The sequence below is a fragment of the Rhododendron vialii genome, chromosome 1a (genome assembly GCF_030253575.1).
Source record: "Rhododendron vialii isolate Sample 1 chromosome 1a, ASM3025357v1".
NCBI classification, from domain to species: domain Eukaryota; kingdom Viridiplantae; phylum Streptophyta; class Magnoliopsida; order Ericales; family Ericaceae; genus Rhododendron; species Rhododendron vialii.
Genome location: NC_080557.1, coordinates 20628521 through 20647396, shown reverse-complemented (window position 1 = coordinate 20647396; position 18876 = coordinate 20628521). Strand labels below are relative to the sequence as shown.

Sequence of the window (18876 nt, the reverse complement as noted above, 5' to 3'; positions counted from 1 at the left end):
ACGGGAGAAGAGCCTAAACTACTAGAGTTGTCCGAGGAGAGCTCGATGACCATTCGCCCCTACCTAACCAACGAAAAGAATGCAAAAACCCGTTAGCTATATGCTCAGGGAAAACCAAGGTCTAGTGCTCAGGACGGAATGGTCATCACTCCTCGGGATCTTCAGGCTTCGATTCCTTCAAGAGCATTCCCCTTCGGGAAGAGTCCTTAGGGTCTAGAAATTTACTCTTATAGTCTCGGGATGAAGTTTGGTCTCGGGATGAATTTAGGTCTCGAGATGAATTTAGGCCTCGGGAAAAACATGAACAGCGCCGGAAGAATCTAGCGCCGCCCTAAGCCAGACGGCGGCGAGTGGTTGCTCAACCGTAATGCACATAAAAAAAACGACGAAAAACTTGGAAAAAATGGTCAAAACATGAAGATTAAAGCAAGGAGATCGACATACCTCAAATTCGTATGAGAATCCTCGACCAAAACGCTCAAAATCTCGATAGAAAGGTGGAAGGCGACGGCGGCGGCAGTTTGACTTCAAAATCAGGAGAGGTTTCCCGTTCTCTCTCTCTCTCCCTTTTTTTTTATATACTCGGACGGTTTAAGGGGGCGCGTGGGAAACGAAGCGTTGCTCACCGAGTCGATGGATTTCTGACGCATGGCACCATCCGACGGACAAGAGCGAAAGTTCAGCAACCAGGTCAGAACGCCAAATCACCGAGCCATTAGGTTTTTGACGCGTGTCACCGAAAGGACGGACCGTACCAATCAACTGGTATGGCACGTGCCGAGACAGCTATTGACTCCTTGTACCTCGGCGATGATCAACACGTGGCTTCGAAAACTGGGGGTGGCGTTCTGATAATTTTCGATGTCGTTTTTCTCTTCGGCGATCTATGTATTGGAAGTCAAAGCATGATGGTTCACGGAAAAGATTTAACTCCCTGAAGCAAAGAGCCGATGCATCAGAGAGTTAAGGGGCTATTGTGGTGGCTTCGGTTCCAAGCCAGGTAACGGTGCTAGACACCATTAACCGAGGTCCCGTGAGGGTCCGATCCGCAGGTCAATGCAAATGGACTGCGATGTATTGTTCGGTTAAACGTTCGGTAAAGATCCTTCGGTGCCAACCTCGGTAAATTGCCAGCAACATGCAATATATTTGCATGGACGTTTCCACGGAATTCATGAAAAGAGTTTGTTATACCGGGGGGACCAGAAGGGTTACGTGGCAAATGTAATCATCATGATCAGATCTGGTCATGTGCTCTGTAACTGTTTTCGCTCTTGTCGTCATATTTGACATCATCCGAGGCGGTTACATGAGTGTACCCTTCACGCGCTAGCTTGGAGGACAAGCAAACCTAGGTCTATAAATACAAAGGGATGCTCATCTTGAAGAGGTATGTTATTCTTCCCTAACCCTATATCTACATTCTCCCCTGAGGTCTGACTTGATCGTCGGAGGGTCACTGGGCTATTCCAATCCTAGTGACTTGTTGCAGGTCCAGAAGCAGGAGAACGAACCAGCGGAAGGAGAACCCTAACCCCAGGCCAAGGTCCCGTCAAATCGAACCCCTACATAATGCGTACGGAATTTTATTAAAAGGTCAACAGGAATCTGGTATTTTTGTCAACAGAGAATAAATAATCATATTTCAAAATCCCCTCCACGGCTTATTCTCAAAATATTGGTGTATATTGTGCGGTATGATTTTAAGAACGCATTCTTCAAGAATGAATTTTCATTTTAGCTCCCAAACACCCAAAATCTGAAAATGCAAAATGCACATTCCCCGATTTAGCTCCCAAATGGTTGCGGTCGGCAGATTTTACATAATGAAGGGTTTAGATAGGGAAAATTTGTGATTCGGGAAAAAGGAAAAAAAGGTTCGTCTCTTTTTCTACTATTCATGTGATTACTTCCCAGTTCCAGAGATGTCCAAACGATTTGATCGGGAAGAGATAAGAGGGGTTGCGTGTCTTTTTCTTCACCTTCAGTACTATTTGCCTTGATTGATTGCATTGACCTGCGTGAATGAAGGCTAAAACGGGACGTTTCGTTGCACTCCAAAGTTGTAATATTCAATGTAATGTTCCAACCTTTGTTTCCAGAACAGAGAATTGTTTCTAGAGTAGTATTGATCGATACAATTATTATTCAACCACAAACATTTACACATATATTTTGTTGAGCAAAAAAAAAAAAACAATTACACATACATTCACATTTTTTTGCGGGGCCCAAATACACTAGAGGTGTAGCATGTGTAGGTCCCAATATAAATATGAGTGAATTTGTATAGATATTTGTATAAAAGTGTTTGAAGTGATAGAATGATTTTTTTTTTTTTTAAATGTCAAATTCATTTCAGAGCCCGAAGGCAATACATATTTCATCAAAAGGTACAGGAACTACCAAGACTTCGACACAGGTACACTCTACAAGCAGGACCGGCAAAAAAAAATGCCTAGAGTAGGAACCAATCTAGGTCCAGGTAGTAGAGAATCCTAACGGACCCCCAGCTCAAACCCGTAGAAAACAAAGCACAACTGAAATCTGAAAAAGCAACAACAATTAAGAAACAACAAAAGAGAAAACAGCTCTCTTGCCGGAGCGAACCAACAGTTGATTCACCCTTGGCGCCTGAAGATCTGCACGCTCCTCTGTCGGATCGAGTCGCTGAAGCTGAACACACCACGAACTTATTCCACCGCCGCACACCGGAGAATCTGAGGAAGCCTCATACGACAGTGCTTCGAGGAGACCGAACCCTAGCGATGTTATTCACCCACCTCCTCTACCCTCCAGATTCGGGGAAAACCCGAACTGGAACACAACCGAACTGGGGAAACTAGTCGGAGAAGAACCGGATACTCCGGAAGAACAGAAAAGAAAAACAACCCCCAAATCCCATAACACCTTATTATCGACCCACAACCACCGCCCACAAAAACCCGCTGGCCACAACAACCAGATCTGGGAACCAAGGAGGAGCCGGAACAAAATGAGTACACAGGCCGCCGACCGGAGACTCATCTGCCGGAGCACAACACAAGGCAGACCCAAAACGGAGAGGGTCCAAACAGGAAAAACGGAGGGGAGAGGAGGAGAGGGAGAGGAGGGAAATGGGGAGAGGGGGGGGGAGCCGGGAGGGGGAGGAGGGGAAAGGAGGGGGCGGCGGCCCCCCTCCCCTGGCCAAAAGATCAAGCTTTGGTTTTGCTCCGGAGATAAGGTAGAGAGAGAGAGAGAGATCTGTATTGCCTTCAGGAACTGGATAGGTGCTTAGTGATAGAATGATTGCTCATCAATATTCGATCATACTGAATCCTGACAAAGTTGACGTTCTCAATTGAGATCTAGACAATAAATAGTAATCATCGAATAGAAATATGTTTCTTTCCATTCTTTGTGAGCCACTTATTTCTCCTTTTTTTTTAAAAATTAAGTCGACGGCACATATGTCTCCAAAATGGACCCAAAAGGATCCAAAACTTATTATTTTCCAAAACTTACGAGAGAGTAATTTTTACCCTCTTTTTTTAATAATTCACACTTTCTTTCTTTTTTTAATCCACATGGATCTACTATCTTGTTCTTTTTTCATACATCCACGGGCAATCTTGAAAATTTATGTAGATAAAGATAATAAATAGAGTGTAAATAGGAAAAAGGAGAGTGTGAAAATTATTTTCTAACTTATAATCTATATAATGAGGGAGCTCAATTTCTAAATCTTACATATATCCATCCATAAATCTTAACCATTGAAATCTATCTCCATAAATTCTACGATTGAGAAACCTTTCCTATTTCAATGGAAGGCATGATAGATTACCATAAAATATAATATATCCTTTAATTTGAAAAGAATGACCAGTAATCAAATCCTTCCATTTGTATTGAATTCTCTTTAACAATAATTTTTTCTTACTGGTACATCAACGTTTGTTTATTGGCTCATTCAATTGAATACCAATATCAAAACCCTCCAAATCTCATTTGAATTTTCAACATTGTAGTGAAGAAACTACATTAGGGAAATTGTGAAGATTCATTAAAAGTTTTAACTCTATCATTTATGGGATGATCTGAATTTGAAGAAAAAATAAAATTGCAAGTCCAAAATTTATTTGCGTGTATTAATTATTCGAATCGTGGCACTAGTTTACTTTATAAATTAGCTCCCAATATGTAAAATCTTATTTGGATTAAAAATGTAGTACTACTACTCCCTCCGTCCCTTTATTATAGTCCAGTATTCCATTTTGGGCTGTCCCTTAATAAGTGTCCATTTGGTAATGTTAGTGGGTAAAAGTTGGTACATTGTCTATTTTGTCCCTAAAAGTATATTTCATTTTGAAAAGTTAGTGAGTAAAAAGTGTAATGATGATGAGTAAGAAGGAAAAGTAGAGGAAAAAGTTAATGTGAAAGGTATAATGATGATGTTTTTTTAATAAATTGGAGTTACGAAATAGGACATTTAAAAAGGAACAGAAGGAGTACTAAATAAGAATGGTGAAAGTCCAATCGCATGGTGAAAGTCCAATAGAATGTTAAAATGTCCAACATAGGTGTAAGGATATTACCGTCATCTTCAACAAACGGTAAAATGAGTACACTTTTTGAATTCTGCACTCTTCTTTTTGACGAGTAACCCATCACCACTTTTTGCTCTTCTCTCTCTCTCTCTCTCTCTCTCTATCTCCATAACCTAGTTACCTTTGGTCCGAAGGCTTCTTTACGTTCTTCACACCCCTAAACTCGGAAGAGGCCCGTATGCTCATCAATGGCGGATCCAGAGCCAAAATCAAACCCCAGTAAGTCCTACTCTGTCTTCCTCTGTAAATCTCTCTTCATTGCATTAGTTCTTGTTAGTCTTCCTCTTTTCCCTTCCCAAGCCCCTGAATTCATCAGCCAAACTATACTCACCAAGCTATGGGAACTTCTTCACCTCCTATTCATTGGCATTGCTGTATCTTATGGCTTGTTTGGACGGAAAAACGCAGAAATCGACCGCGAAATTCAGCCAAAACTGGATAGTTCTCAAACGTATTTGTCCGGGATCTCGCATATCTCGTCTATTTTTGATAATGTGTATGAAAACCCGTATGGGTCTGATGAGAAAAGAATGATCCAAAATCGAAACACCCGGGACTTGGAAAATGGGCTTGAAAACCCATATGGATTTGATGAGAAAATAATGATTCAAACTGAGAAATCTCAGCACTTGGAAAGCGAGTGGAGAAAACCCAGATCGTTAAATTTCCAGAAGGATTTAGAAACTGCTTTTATGGATGAGAAAAAGGTGAGCGAAACAGAGTGTTGTCTGTATTTTAACAGTGAGTCCATAGTGTTTGTTTCTCAGGAAAACTCGGTTCTTGATGAATGGGGTGAAAAACCTAAAGGGGAAATTTATTATAAACCCTTAGGGTTGCCTGTTCGGAGCCTGAGATCAAGAATTGTAGACCATGATATTCCTGAATATTTAAAGGGAAATGGGTCTGGTTCAGATTCCAAGGGTTCTAGTAAGGATTCTGGTAAAATTGGGTTTAGGGGTCTAACTCCCATAAATTTGGATCAGAAGTTCAAGGAAACTGTTTCCTTAACTTCCTCCAGTGGGGATTCAAGATCATATAGGAGTGAAGTGAGAGAAGATAAGATTAGTAGTAATACTTTTGTATCAGTTGGGAAATCTGAATCTGACCATATCAATTCACATTCTTTTTGGTCCCCAATTTTCTCCCAAACAAGTCCTAAGCCTTCACCCTGGTGTTCAAAGGAAATTCCGGACTCAGAAGACGAAGGTTTGGAGGGAAATGGTGATGAATCATCGGTAACTATGAGAACGCGGGGATTCAGCATTGGATCCATGTCTGAGATGAAACCGCAGAGAAAGTGTGATCCATGTCCGAAGGAAATTCAAGGCTCAGAAAAGGAAGGCTTGGAGGGAATCCGTGAAGAATCATCGGTTACAATGAAAACGCGGGGATTCAGCATTGGATCCTTGTCTGAGATGAAAGTGCAGAGAAAGCGCGATGAGAAATTGAAGGGCTTTAGTAAGAGTAAGAGGGAGGAACCAATGGGCAGAGGAAACTGGGGTGTGGAATCATGGAAAACTGAGGAGAAACCCAAGTCCCCGGTCAAGCCTTTTCTGAGGGGAAAATCAGTTAGAACCATTAGAGCAAGTGAAAATGTTTTGGAAGGTCCGAAAATGGGAGACATTTACTTGGATCATTTGGAGGGCAAGGTGGGAAAGAAGACTAGTTGTGACAAGTTTGAATCAAGACAGAATCTTGATAATTTTCCTCGAAAGCAAAGATCAAAACTGTCCAAACATCATAATGGAGAAAGGCGAGAATACGTCCAGACTAATGAAGTTGAGTCCGAAGTGGATTCAGAGAGTGAGTTTGAGAAATTTCAAGTGAGCTCGGAAGATGAAGAAGCTCAATCTGAGATTGCCAATGGTAAAGAAGAAGAAGAAGAAGCAGCAGCAGCAGCAGCTCAATCTGAGATTGCCAATGGTGAAGAGCTTGATCCCAATGAGGTTGATAAGAAGGCTGGTGAGTTTATAGCCAAGTTTAGAGAGCAAATTAGGCTACAGAAAATTGCATCAATCAAGGGTGGTAGGTAAGAATTGTAAGCTTAAATGATGAAGAGCTTGAAACATGAGTAAATAGATATAGAGAAATACATACTCCAGATGTTAAGCTCACAAGACTCATCTCAACTTCCTTTGATTCCTGTTCTCAGCCTTTCAGTAAATTTTATTTATGTTTTTGTATGGGCTGGTTGTTTAATGTACTAAGTAAAGAAAACCAGAAACAGCAACCCAACTGATCGTCGTTACATTGTTGTTTCAATTGTTAGAGCAACACGAGTGAGTTCTTCTATGCACACCGACATCAAACGCCTGCTCAATCTTTTGTGGGAGACGTGAGTGGGTGTGTAATATGGGTGTGTGCATAGAATTATCCACACCGGATGACTAAAAACGAATGTATGCTCTTTTGAGAAGCAAAATACTGTTGGACATCGAATCAGGTTGGGCATCAGCATATCTATTTTTTTGTACCTTTGTCCCAAAACAGTTAGCGTGATAGAATCAAATTAAGAATTTCGAAACATGATAGCAAAAGTAACCTATTTCATCACTTATTCGTTAATGCTCACAAAATTCTCTCTCTATGTGCGTATGCAATCATGTTATCACTTATTCATTGATTATTCATTCGGTTTCACGATTATTTTTTCACGTAATTCATAACCGAAAAATACCCTCTCAACACCGACTTTTGCAACCGGTGAAGTTAATACCCATTGAGGTCAACTGATAAAAATACGACACATCCTCAATCACGTCACTAAATAGGGAGTAAGGTGTTTGGAGTGCATACTAGAGAAAAAGTGAATCAGCAAAACAATGGGTTTTTTTTTTGTAGTTTGAGTAGGCAAAGGGCTGAATTGAGGTGGGAGTTGCTCTGGCAATGGAAAAGGAAGACAGGGAACTCGTCTTTCGCCTATTTTTCGGGTACTTTCACTTTTGTGTTGAGTTGTTTAATGGAATATTTAAATATTCATCCTCTTTATTTATGTCATGTAAGAATTTATCCCGCCCTTTTTTCATACTTATGTTTTCATCATTTTAGTGTGTGAATTACCTTTCTTACCCTTTTCACTATGATATACATATATTATGTTATACTTCCTCCGTCCCTTTTTTTGTGTCCAGTATTTCATTTTAGGCTGTCCCTTAATAAGTGTCCATTTTGTAAAGTTAGGGGGGTAAAAGTTGGTGTATTGTCTATTTTGTCCCTAAAAGTAGATTTTATTTGAAAAGTTAGTGAGTAAAAGTGTAATGATGATGGGTAAGTAGGGAAAGTGGAGGAAAAAGTTGATGTGAAAGGTGTAATGATGATGTCTTTTTAATAAGTTGGAGTTACGAAGCAGGACACTTAAAAAGGGACGGAGGGAGTATTGCTTTCCTAATTTAGTGGGATTGGATTTGATTGTTTTCCTAATTTAGTGGGATTGGATTGGATTATTTTCCTAATTCAATGTTATATTGCTTTTCTAATTTAGTGGGATTGGATTTGATTGTTTCCCAATTTAGTGGGATTGGATTGGATTATTTTTCTAATTCAATGAGATTTGGTAAATTTCAATATGATTGATTACTTATTTTTAGGAATATAACATGATAAGTTGACCATATATTTGCATTTTTTTTTCATTCTTTGAGTTGGCCAACCAGATAACAGAAAGTCATATTTTTCATCGATCTTATTACATGGAACATGGCTAAATTACTGTAAAAATATATATAACATGACATTCAAACCATTACATGGTTAAATTACCATGACGATTACTACGTGGACGCGATTAATATCCCATGATTCGAACAAATATTTCATGGTAAATGGTTCAAATAAACAAAAAACCATTCAATCTGTGTATCGTCATGGAAACCTTTATTAATAATCATGGTAAGAATACCCAAACAAGCCATAAATAAAAAAAATCAACGAACAAAACGAGAAAAAAAACATGAATATTCAATCACCGATTCATGGTTAATAAACTATGAATACGCAAACCATATAAACAAAAAAACAACTTCAAATCATTACATCTTGAAGATTTGCTCCGGCGACAACGATAATGCCCACTTCTCCGTTAAACTTCATTGACGATAAAAGATGATTGATTGGCGAAAGGGAGGAGGGAATCGGTCGACAGCAGCAGTACCGAAGGGAGATTTTTGTCGGCTTCATTGATGACGACGGAGGATGATTGATCGGCGAGAGGGAGGAGGGAAACGGCGACGATAGAGCGAAAGACATCGGACAACGAGTGGATCGCCGCCCACCGGAGGACGTGTGAATGGCGGCGATTGTTTATGGAGGACGAATGGAAGACTTTGGAGAGAGAGAGAGAGATATATATATATATATATATATATATATATATATATATATATGCTTACTTATATATAATTCCACCCGAATTTTTGGGATCCATAATTTTAGAGATTGAACGGAAATCGTGGGACGGGATGAGAAAGATTATGTTTTGGTCTCATTTTTAGGGGTACTTTTGGTATAAAAAAAAAACAAGGATGAAATCATAACTGTTCAAAAAATGAATGATGAATACTTAAGTTAGATGAGTTTGAGGATGGATAATTAAGCCTTGTTTAATCCAAGTTATAAGAAATGGAAAATTATAAAATCAGCCGAATGGACTGATAATAATACATGTGTGAATGTCTATTAAATTGTGCAAAAAGTACACAGAATTACATGTTTTTTTTATTTTCTAGTGTATTTATCGTCAGCCCACAATAGTAAGACCGATAAGAAATAAATAAAAATCTACTCCTATTTGTTTAAGTTTAAAAAACAAGAAAAAAAGGAAAGTACAAATGGAGGCGGGTGCCTGCCCGCTAGGCTCACTTTACCTTTGCAACTATTGTCGTCCCCAGCGGCATGAATTCCAGTTAATAAAATAAGTAACTTTTTCAAAAAGAAAAATAAGATCTCACAAAGGTAAATCTTCAATTTGTTGATGTGAAGCTGAAAGGATTGATACTCCAGTCATCTGACCGTGAATTGGTAGAGAAAAAATAAACTCAGCGAAATTTTATTCCTGTGATGTTTTATCTTTCATTTTATTCATAGAACTAAGAGTGAGGACTTCAATATCTAGAAAATAACTATAAAAAAAATTCGAAAGTACATGACCTTTGTACACACATAGGTCAACTATGCGCAATAGTTGAATAACACTATACACATCTTAATTTGGCATTGTCATATTGGTCATTGAGTGAGTTGTCATCATTCTTTAATAATCAATGAAATTGTGTCACGTTAAATATTCATGTTGGATAGACTTTTAATATTTTCAATAGACATGTTTGCAATAATTGTGGATTAACTATTTTAAATCATAATTTCAAATTTTGCAGCAGATTATAGATTATTAGAAGCAGATAATGAACATATTCACTATACTTGTGAAATTATGATTAATCTGCCATAAAAGTTGTTACAATTCATTGTAAAAGCTGGAAATCAATTTTCAAAATACTTATGCTTTGTTTGGATGGTATTTTGGAAAAAAAAAATTTCTAATTCAAAAAATACTCATTACCCTTACTTCTAATCATTAATCTTATTTATCTTTCCTCTCTCTAATCATTTTCCTCATTTCTCTCTATATCTCTCTCTCCAATCATAACTCTATCTCTAATTATTACCCCAATTTCTCCCTCTCCACTCATTCCCCAAAAATCGAACTCAAAAATTTTCAAAACACCATCCAAACAAGGCATTAGAATCTAAAATCTGATCTGAAACACACCCCAATCCCAACTTTTCTAGAATCATTGGGAATCTCTAGAAATTCAAATTTTGTTGCTAAGGTTTTTGTACAAACTCTCACAATAGTTTCTTAAGAGCCTCAAAATCTGATCTTAAAATTATTTGCAAACACGCACAATTAGTGCCTGAACTAGAAGTTGCCTCCTAGCTCAATTGTTAAAGTAGGTAATAGACATTTCATTTATTGAGGGTTCAAACCCCACCCTACTATCCTTTCCCGAGATAATAGAAAGTTGCTACCCACACAGACATTTCATGCACAGATTATGAACAGATTTTTATGGGGCCCACCACGGGTCTCACACGAATGATTCGAACCGTTCATTAAATGTAACACACTTTTTCAAGGGTCCACATGAAAAATAAGCTTAATTCGATAAGTTCTCGATCTAATCATCTAACTTTTCATTGAGATTTGAGAATAATGAAAAGTTAAATGATTCAATTGTGCACCTATAAGTATTGGATTGAGCAGATTTTTCACGAGGACCCTTGAAAAAGTATTTTACATTTAATGAACGGCTCGAATCGCCACGGGTCCCACAAAAAAATTGTGCACAATCTGTGCGTGAAATATCTGTGTGGACATACTTTCTGGAGATAATATAGAGTAGAACTAGGGATTGAGCCCGTGCCTGAAGGCACGGCGCAACGCGTTTTGAACACAATTAAATTGAATTACCCTTTCCTACTTCTAACCAACCCATGCGTGTAGGCACAATGCAATATATTTTGAGTTCAGTCTAAAAAAGTATTCTTCCCTGATAATCATAGTCACCTGCACGCGAATTAAAGAAAAATAAGATATTATACACAAAATGAAACCAACACAGTCCAATTCCATTAAGGCATTTCTTATAATAAATACATTACATTTAGCAACAGCTCCCTACAAAAATAATCTTGGTAGGTTGTTTCTTTACATAAGTACAATAGGAGTCAAGACACATGCCCTGCAAGGGCGAGTCTATGTCATATTTACCAAAAACCTATACATGCCACCTGAATTATCATCCCGCACAACCAATCACCAATGAGCCTCCATATAAACTTAAGTATACTAAAAGTAAATGACATTTCGTTAGTTGCCCATGCCTAAAGGCACTTACCGCTGAAATCCAACAAAAACATTTACGTACCATACAGTTTACCTACAATGCTCCCGTATCAATGAGTCTGATGAAATTCACTAACAATAAGCAAAAGTCTAAGATAGAGTTTACCAAATACATAACCAAAATTTAATTCAAATTTTCTTTTTCCTTCACCAACAATGGATAAAGGAGGCAATACCAAGAAGGCTACCTGCCATAATTCAAAGTCACGATGATTGGAGACCCATTTTGGTTTTCTTAGCAAAATAACATTGTATACTCACTAATCATGTGAGTATAGTGAACAGAATCATCATATGCTGTAAGAACCAAAATCTTACAAAAACCAAAAAAAATAATAATAATAATAAGACAAAATTCGCATCTTGCTAGATGTCTTCTTTCAAACAACTATAAATCCCAAAAAAAACCATTTCAAATATAAAATCATCTTTCAATAACCAAAATCTGGACTGAAAACTATACACCTGTAAGATTCTTTTCCTAAAGCCATTTTTGGGGCTTATGTGGCTATCCCAATTGTTTGAACAAAATCAAGTTTTCAAGCTCCCACTCCTTTTACCTAGTTAAAATATTTAACAAAAATTAGTTCTAGAAATCCATAAAGAAAGAAAGAGATAGAGACCATGATAGAAAGAGTATAATTCAGTGTGTAAATTACCTAACAAAATCCAAAACCGAAACCAAAAGCAGAAATCACGTACTTCCAAAGAGTTGTTGCCTTCATTCCACAGAATAGTCAATAAGTTACCTGATCAAGCACACCACAAATCAGTACAAAAGGTTATATATAATCAGAATTTCTTCCAATACTTCTAGCGACACGGTCTTGCTATGGTAAACATAGTCCGACGAAAACCATGTTTAAACATAACTTCCTCATAAATGTTGATTATAGCCATAAACAAACTCTCGAGAAAGCAGTACCATTTCAAAATAGAACATATTCCAAAATCTGGAAGGCATGCTACACTTGATTAGATTAAGCGGCAACTAAAACATGATTTCAAGTTTTCCACACTTGAAAGCCCTATTTCCAGTAACTACCATGTTAAGTTTCTACATAAACTGAACACATTCAAACTACTTAAATGAAGTATCTCAAAATTACATCAATGTTCGAAAATGGTGTATAAAAATTGGCATCTCATGTTCGGAAAAGGGTTTTCGAAAATAAACAAAACCCATTTAGAAACCCATGTCAGAGGGCATTGGCAAAATAAGAAAACCATTCTGAAAATGGTCGAGAGAGCTTACCTATGATGACAACAGCTGTGGTCTTTGTTGGAGGAGCATAATCAGTTTCGCTCTAAAAATGACGTACGAATGAAAATTCCTATAGCTACAATTAACTCCATTTTTTATGCAAACATCCACCTTCAGTTGAAAGTTTTCTTTAACTTCAAAGCTCCAACATTGAGGCTTTTAGTGGTGAAATAACTCCAACCTTGCCAAAACCTATTCATCATTATCTGCAGGCATCAACTCTAACAATAATAAGAAACATAAAAAGGAGAAAGAAAGGAAGAGCTCCAATTGAGTGTAGGTAAACTTTAACAATATGAAAATGCAAAAGGAGCCAAAATAGAAAAAGAGAACACTAAGAGTCTCCTTAAAAAATGTGAGTTAATATAAGCCCAGTTAATACCCGAGATAAGTCAAATCTTTGTCCACCTGTTGAAGTTCAAAAAGCACATTGTGTTATGGAAAAATGGAATGCAGTAAGTTTGCTATCATTTGAAAACAAAAAATTTTGGCAATTGCATCCTTGACCAAAAATGGGAGAAGGGTGATGTGGTCTGGTAGTCACCACTTTACGGAGAAGGGAAGAGTAAGAGTGAAAGAGAAAAGAATTTAATGGCCGAAATCTGTCTACAACGTAACTGTCCTCTCGTAACTGTTTCAAACTCAAGCAACCCTTCATCACTCTCGTAACTGTTCTCACAAATGCATTACAAAAAATATAGTAACCCTCCAATCGTACCAAGTACATGAACATTTTTTTTTACAAAAAAAGAATCGGGTCCTCCCTTTCCTTTGGTCCTCCCTTGAGGGTCTTGTTAAATTATGAATAGACATTTAAGTTCAACCGTCGAAGTTCTAGATTGATGAGAGTTGATAGACACTTCATCCTGAGCTACCTCATGGATGCCTTAGAACTTCATTCAAATTTTTTAGGTCTTTTGTCACTGACAGACTGTCATTATCCTTGCCACTTTCATCTTGAATTCCTAACCACCATCAATTCAACTCTATCCATGTAAAGTAGTGGCCAATCATGGTAGTAGGCTAGTTATTAAATGTGAACATAAGTTGAATAAATTGGTGACCTTAATCAGGTTGACGTAAAATTGTTAATTGTTAATTCCTTTAGTTGGTTGTTGGTACTAAAATTTTGTAATCTGCTTCTCAACACCACCGCTACTCAAACCCTCTTCCGATTCTAGGTTACAGTAACAAATAGAAGAGATTTTATGACACAAAACAAACACAAGTGATTTGGGGTTTTCTTCGCAATTCCTATAGATAATGATAATGATTTTCACGTTGCTATATTGAAGGATTATCTCCATTCTCGATCAATGCCGTCATTCGTGTTGAGTTCTCTCCTCAGTGTGACCCTGTCGATCAGTTGCTTCCCGTTCTCTCTTTCCGATCTCTCTCTGCTTTGAGGTACCCTTTAAATCTCCTTTTTTAACCTGCTCCAGGATGCTGTTTTTACTTCTGTTGCTACTGGTTATTAGAATTTCTTCAAGTTTGCCTTCGATAACATTTCTTCAATTATGATACTTCTGCCTTGTGTGAAATTACTGTGTTGAGTCAATATGCTGTCTAATCATGGGAAAAAGAGTAAGTGAACGAAAGAGATGATCGACAATGTGAAAAGGAGAAGAGAATCTACTGATTGTATCAAAGGTCTTAGATCCATGACACATGACAAGTATAGGCTGTGAATTAATACACATCATACCAACTTCCAAAGTAGGCTATTAAATCACTTGTTTATGGAAAATAGAACGTTGGTAGCTAAGCAACTCTGTTGACCAAATAAAGCTAAGTAGCTAAGTGTTTGGTCAAGACTTGGGGCATTCTTTGGGTTTGAGCTCATGACCAGATAGAGTTTTCTCTCATCATTTGAGTCTTGGATTTGACTTGTGTTGCCTTCTCAGTTTTGTGATTTCTGGGGACTTGTTAACTTGTCATTGAAGATTAATGTGCTAATTGGGAGTGTTATAGAATATGTGTCGTCATGCCAAAGCTTTAGAGCTTTAAGGCAATCATCAATATCCCCAACATTAGAGAATATGTGAGGTATTTGAACTGTGATCCCATTTTGCTAAATGCCTTATAACCTTGCAGTTGCAATGGTCTACCGACCACGTACATCTAGCATGCGAGCCAAATGATCTTTGCTTGGTGGCTTCTCCCTTGCCTCCCGCAAACATCCATTGCCTCCCCCTTGACCCTGTCCCCATAAGCAGCTAATGTCGCTCTAACTACTAGAGCTGGTCTATTTCATAAATCTAGAAACTTTTGTGTTGCTTCGGTTGGAAATAAAAGGACCATGTTTGCTTGATGAGATGGAAAATAAAGAAGTGCTTCCTACTTCTTTGTAGTGTATGACTGTTGACCATGAGAAAGACACATGACGGTTAGTAGGTGTTTAGACTACTAGTCATGTGAAGAGAAAATAGTGATTGCTAGTAGATGTAAAGATTACTGATCACTAAGTGATAAGAACTCTGAAAGTGTGCATTTGAGATAATTTCAAACACTTTAATTTAATTCGAATTAAAGTGTACGTAATAGATCTGAAATTACTTGTTTCGAATCGATGTTGCCTTAGTCTACTATGGATCAATTCTTACATACTACATCCAATAAGTATTTGTTGCCTCGAATCAATGTCGCCCTCACTACAAGAGTTGGTCAAATTTATAAATCTAGAAACTTGCGTGCTGCTTTGGTTAGAAATAAAAGGACCATGTTTGCTTGATGAGATGGAAATAAAGAAGTGCTTCCTACTTCCTAGTAGTGTATGACTACTGACTAAGAGAAAAATATATGACAGTTAATAGTTTTTTAGACTACTAGTCATGTGAAGAAAAAATAGTGATTGCTAGTAGGTGTAAAGACTACTGATCACTAAGTGATAAGAACTTTGAAAGTGTGCATTTGAGATAGTAAAATCGAAAAAACCGAGGTTCCAGTCGGTTTGATTCGGATTAAAGTATGTAATAGATCTAAAATGTGCTTGTTGCCTCGAACTGATGTTGCCTGGTCTATTATGAATCAAATATTACGTATTAGATCCATTGCCTCGAATCAATGTCGTCCTCACTACAAGAGTTGGTCAATTTTATAAATCTAGAAACTTTCGTGTTGCTTCGGTTGGAAATAAAAAGACCATGTTTGCTTGATGAGATGGAAATAAAGAAGTGCTTCTTACTTCCTTGTAATGCATGACTACTGACCACGAGAAAAACACATAACAGTTAGTAGGTGTTTAGACTACTGGTCATGTGAAGAAAAAATAGTGAAACATATGACAGTTAGAAGGTGTTTAGACTACTAGTCATGTGAAGAGAAAATAGTGATTCCTAGATGGTGTAAAGAGTACTGACTACTAAGTGATAAGAACTCTGAAATTGTGCATTTGAGATAATGAAATCAAAAAAACTGAGGTTCCAGTTGGTTTAATTTGGATTAAAGTGTATGTAACAAATCCAAAACTACTTGTCTCGAATCGATGTTGCCTAAGTCTACTATGGATCAATTCTTACGTACTACATCCAACAAGTATTTGTTGCCTCAAATCAATGTTGCCCTTACTACAAGAGTTGGTTAATTTTATAAATTTAGACACTTACGTGTTGTTTCGATTAAAAATAAAGAGACCATATTTACTTGATGAGATGGAAATAAATAAGTGGTTCCCATTTCTTAGTAGTGTATGACTGCTGACCATGAGAAAAACACAAGACAGTTAGTAGGTGTTTAACTACTAGTCGTGTGGAAAAAAATAGTGAAATACATGACGATTAGTATGAGTTTAGACTATTAGCCATGTGAAGGGAAAATAGTGATTGCAAGTAGGTGTAAAGACTACTGATCACTAAGTGATAAGAAATCTGAAAGTGTGCATTTGAAATAATGAAATCGAATAAACTGAGTTTCCAGTCGGTTTAATTCGGATTTAAGTGTGTAATAGATCTGAAACGTATTTGTTGCTTCGAATCGATGTTGCCTGGTCTACTATGGATCAAATCTTACATATTAGATCCAATAAGTATTTGTTGCTTTGAATCAATGTCGCCCTCACTACTAGAGTTCATCAATTTTACAAACCTAAAAATTTGCGTGTTGCTTCGATTGGGAATAAAAGGACCATGTTTGCTTGATGAGATAGAAATAAAGAAGTGATTCATACTTGTGGTGTATGACTATTGACAACGAGAAAAATACATGACAGTTAGTAGGTGTTTGGACTATTAGTCACGTGAAGAGAAAATAGTGATTTCTAGTGGGTATAAAGACTACTGATCACTAAATGATAAAGACTCTGAAAGTGTGCATTTGAGATAATGAAATCGAAAAAAACTTAGGTTCTAGTTGGTTTAATTCGGATTAAGGTGTACATAATAGATCCGGAACTACTTGTTTGCTCTAATCAATGTCGCCCTCACTACAAGAGTTGGTCAATTTTATCAATCTAGAAACTTTCATGTTGCTTCCGTTGGAAATAAAAGGTCAATTTTATCGATGATACTACACGTGATCTTAGCAAAAAGTCCGAGCGCAGATGCTACACTTTACCTATTTTTTAATCCGCCATACGACACTTTATCTCAGCCTTGTCACTAGCCAAAAGGCCACAAACATATTCTACACTTGATCTTTTATTTGATCAACGATACTATACTTGATTTTAGCCAATAGGCTGAGTGCAAACACTGCACTTGATCTTTTTTGTAGAGTCGATACTACACTTGATCTTAGCCATAGGTCGAGCGCAAATGCAACACTTGATCTTTTTTTAGAAGCGGCGATACTACACTTGTTCATTGCCAAAATGCCGAGCACAGACGCTACACTTGATCTTAGCCAAAAGGCTGAGCGCAGATTCTACACTTGATTTTTTTTTTATCAGCGATACTGCACTTGATCTTTCTTTTTCTGGTCGCCGATACTACAGTTGATCTTACCAATAGGCCGAGTCTTATCAATAGGCCGAGAACAAATACTGTAGTTGATCTTTTTTTTATTGATGATACTACCCTTGATCTTAGCCAAAAGGCTGAGTACAGATACTGCACTTGATTTTTTTTTTATCTGCGATACTACACTTGATCTTTTTTTAAAATCAGTGATACTACACTTGATCATAGCCAAAAGGGCAAGAACAGATGCTTCACTTGATCTTTTTTATCATCGATACTACACTTGATCTTAGCCAAAAGAGCGAGCGCAGATGCTATACATGATCTGTTTTTAGAATTGGCGATACTACACTTATCTAAGCCAATAGACCGAAATCAGATACTGCACATGATCTCTTTTTTTATCGTTGATACTACCCATGATCTTAGCCAATAAGCTGAGCGCAGATACTACGCTTGATCGTTTTTTAGAATCAACGGTATACACTCGATTATAGCCAAAAGGCCAAAAATAGATACTGCACTTGATCTTTTTTTTTATTATATATATGTTGATACCACACGTAATCTTGCATGATCTTAGCCAATTGGCATAGAACAGATACTGCACATGACCTTTTTTTTTATCGTCAACACTGCACTTGTTCTTAGCAAATAGCTCGAGCGCAGATGCTACCCTTGATCTTAATCAATAGACCGAGAATAGATATTGGACTTGATCTTCTTTTTTTATCGTCAATACTACACTTGATCTTAGCCAATAGGCCAAGCGCAGATGCTGCACTTGATCTTTTCATGGAATCGGCAATACTACACTTAACCATAAGCAAAAAGGCAAAGAACAGATAATTCACTTGATCTTCTTCTTTCTTTTTTTTAATCCTCTATACTACATTTGATCTTTGCCAAAAGACTGAGCACAGATACTACACTTTACCCCTTTTTTTTAATCCACAATACAGCATTTTATCTCAACATTTTCATTGATCGAAAGGCGAAGAACATATACTCTTTTATTTGATCAGCGATACTACACTTGATTTTAGCTACTAGGCCGAGAACAGATACTGCACTTGATCTCTCTTTTTTTTATCATCGATACTACACTTGATCTTAGCCATGGGTCGAGCACAAATGCAACACTTGATTTTTTTTAGAATTGGCGATACTACACTTGTTCTTAGCCAAAAGGCCGAGAGCAGATATTGCAGTTGATCTTCTTCT

The 18876-nt window shown here is 37.4% G+C and overlaps 1 protein-coding gene across 1 annotated transcript; it reads left to right on the top strand.

Moving 5' to 3' along the window:
* Positions 1 to 4649: 4649 nt before the first annotated feature.
* Positions 4650 to 6813, top strand: LOC131325293 (uncharacterized). Its single transcript, XM_058357488.1, has one exon. It carries the CDS (start codon positions 4778 to 4780, stop codon positions 6620 to 6622), a length of 1845 nt encoding a protein of 614 aa, XP_058213471.1. The 5' UTR covers positions 4650 to 4777; the 3' UTR covers positions 6623 to 6813.
* The last annotated feature ends 12063 nt before the right edge of the window (positions 6814 to 18876 follow it).

Bases quoted from the DNA above. Each gene is read 5' to 3' on its own strand.
- LOC131325293 (XM_058357488.1), top strand. From the start codon at position 4,778: ATGGCGGATCCAGAGCCAAAATCAAACCCCAGTAAGTCCTACTCTGTC.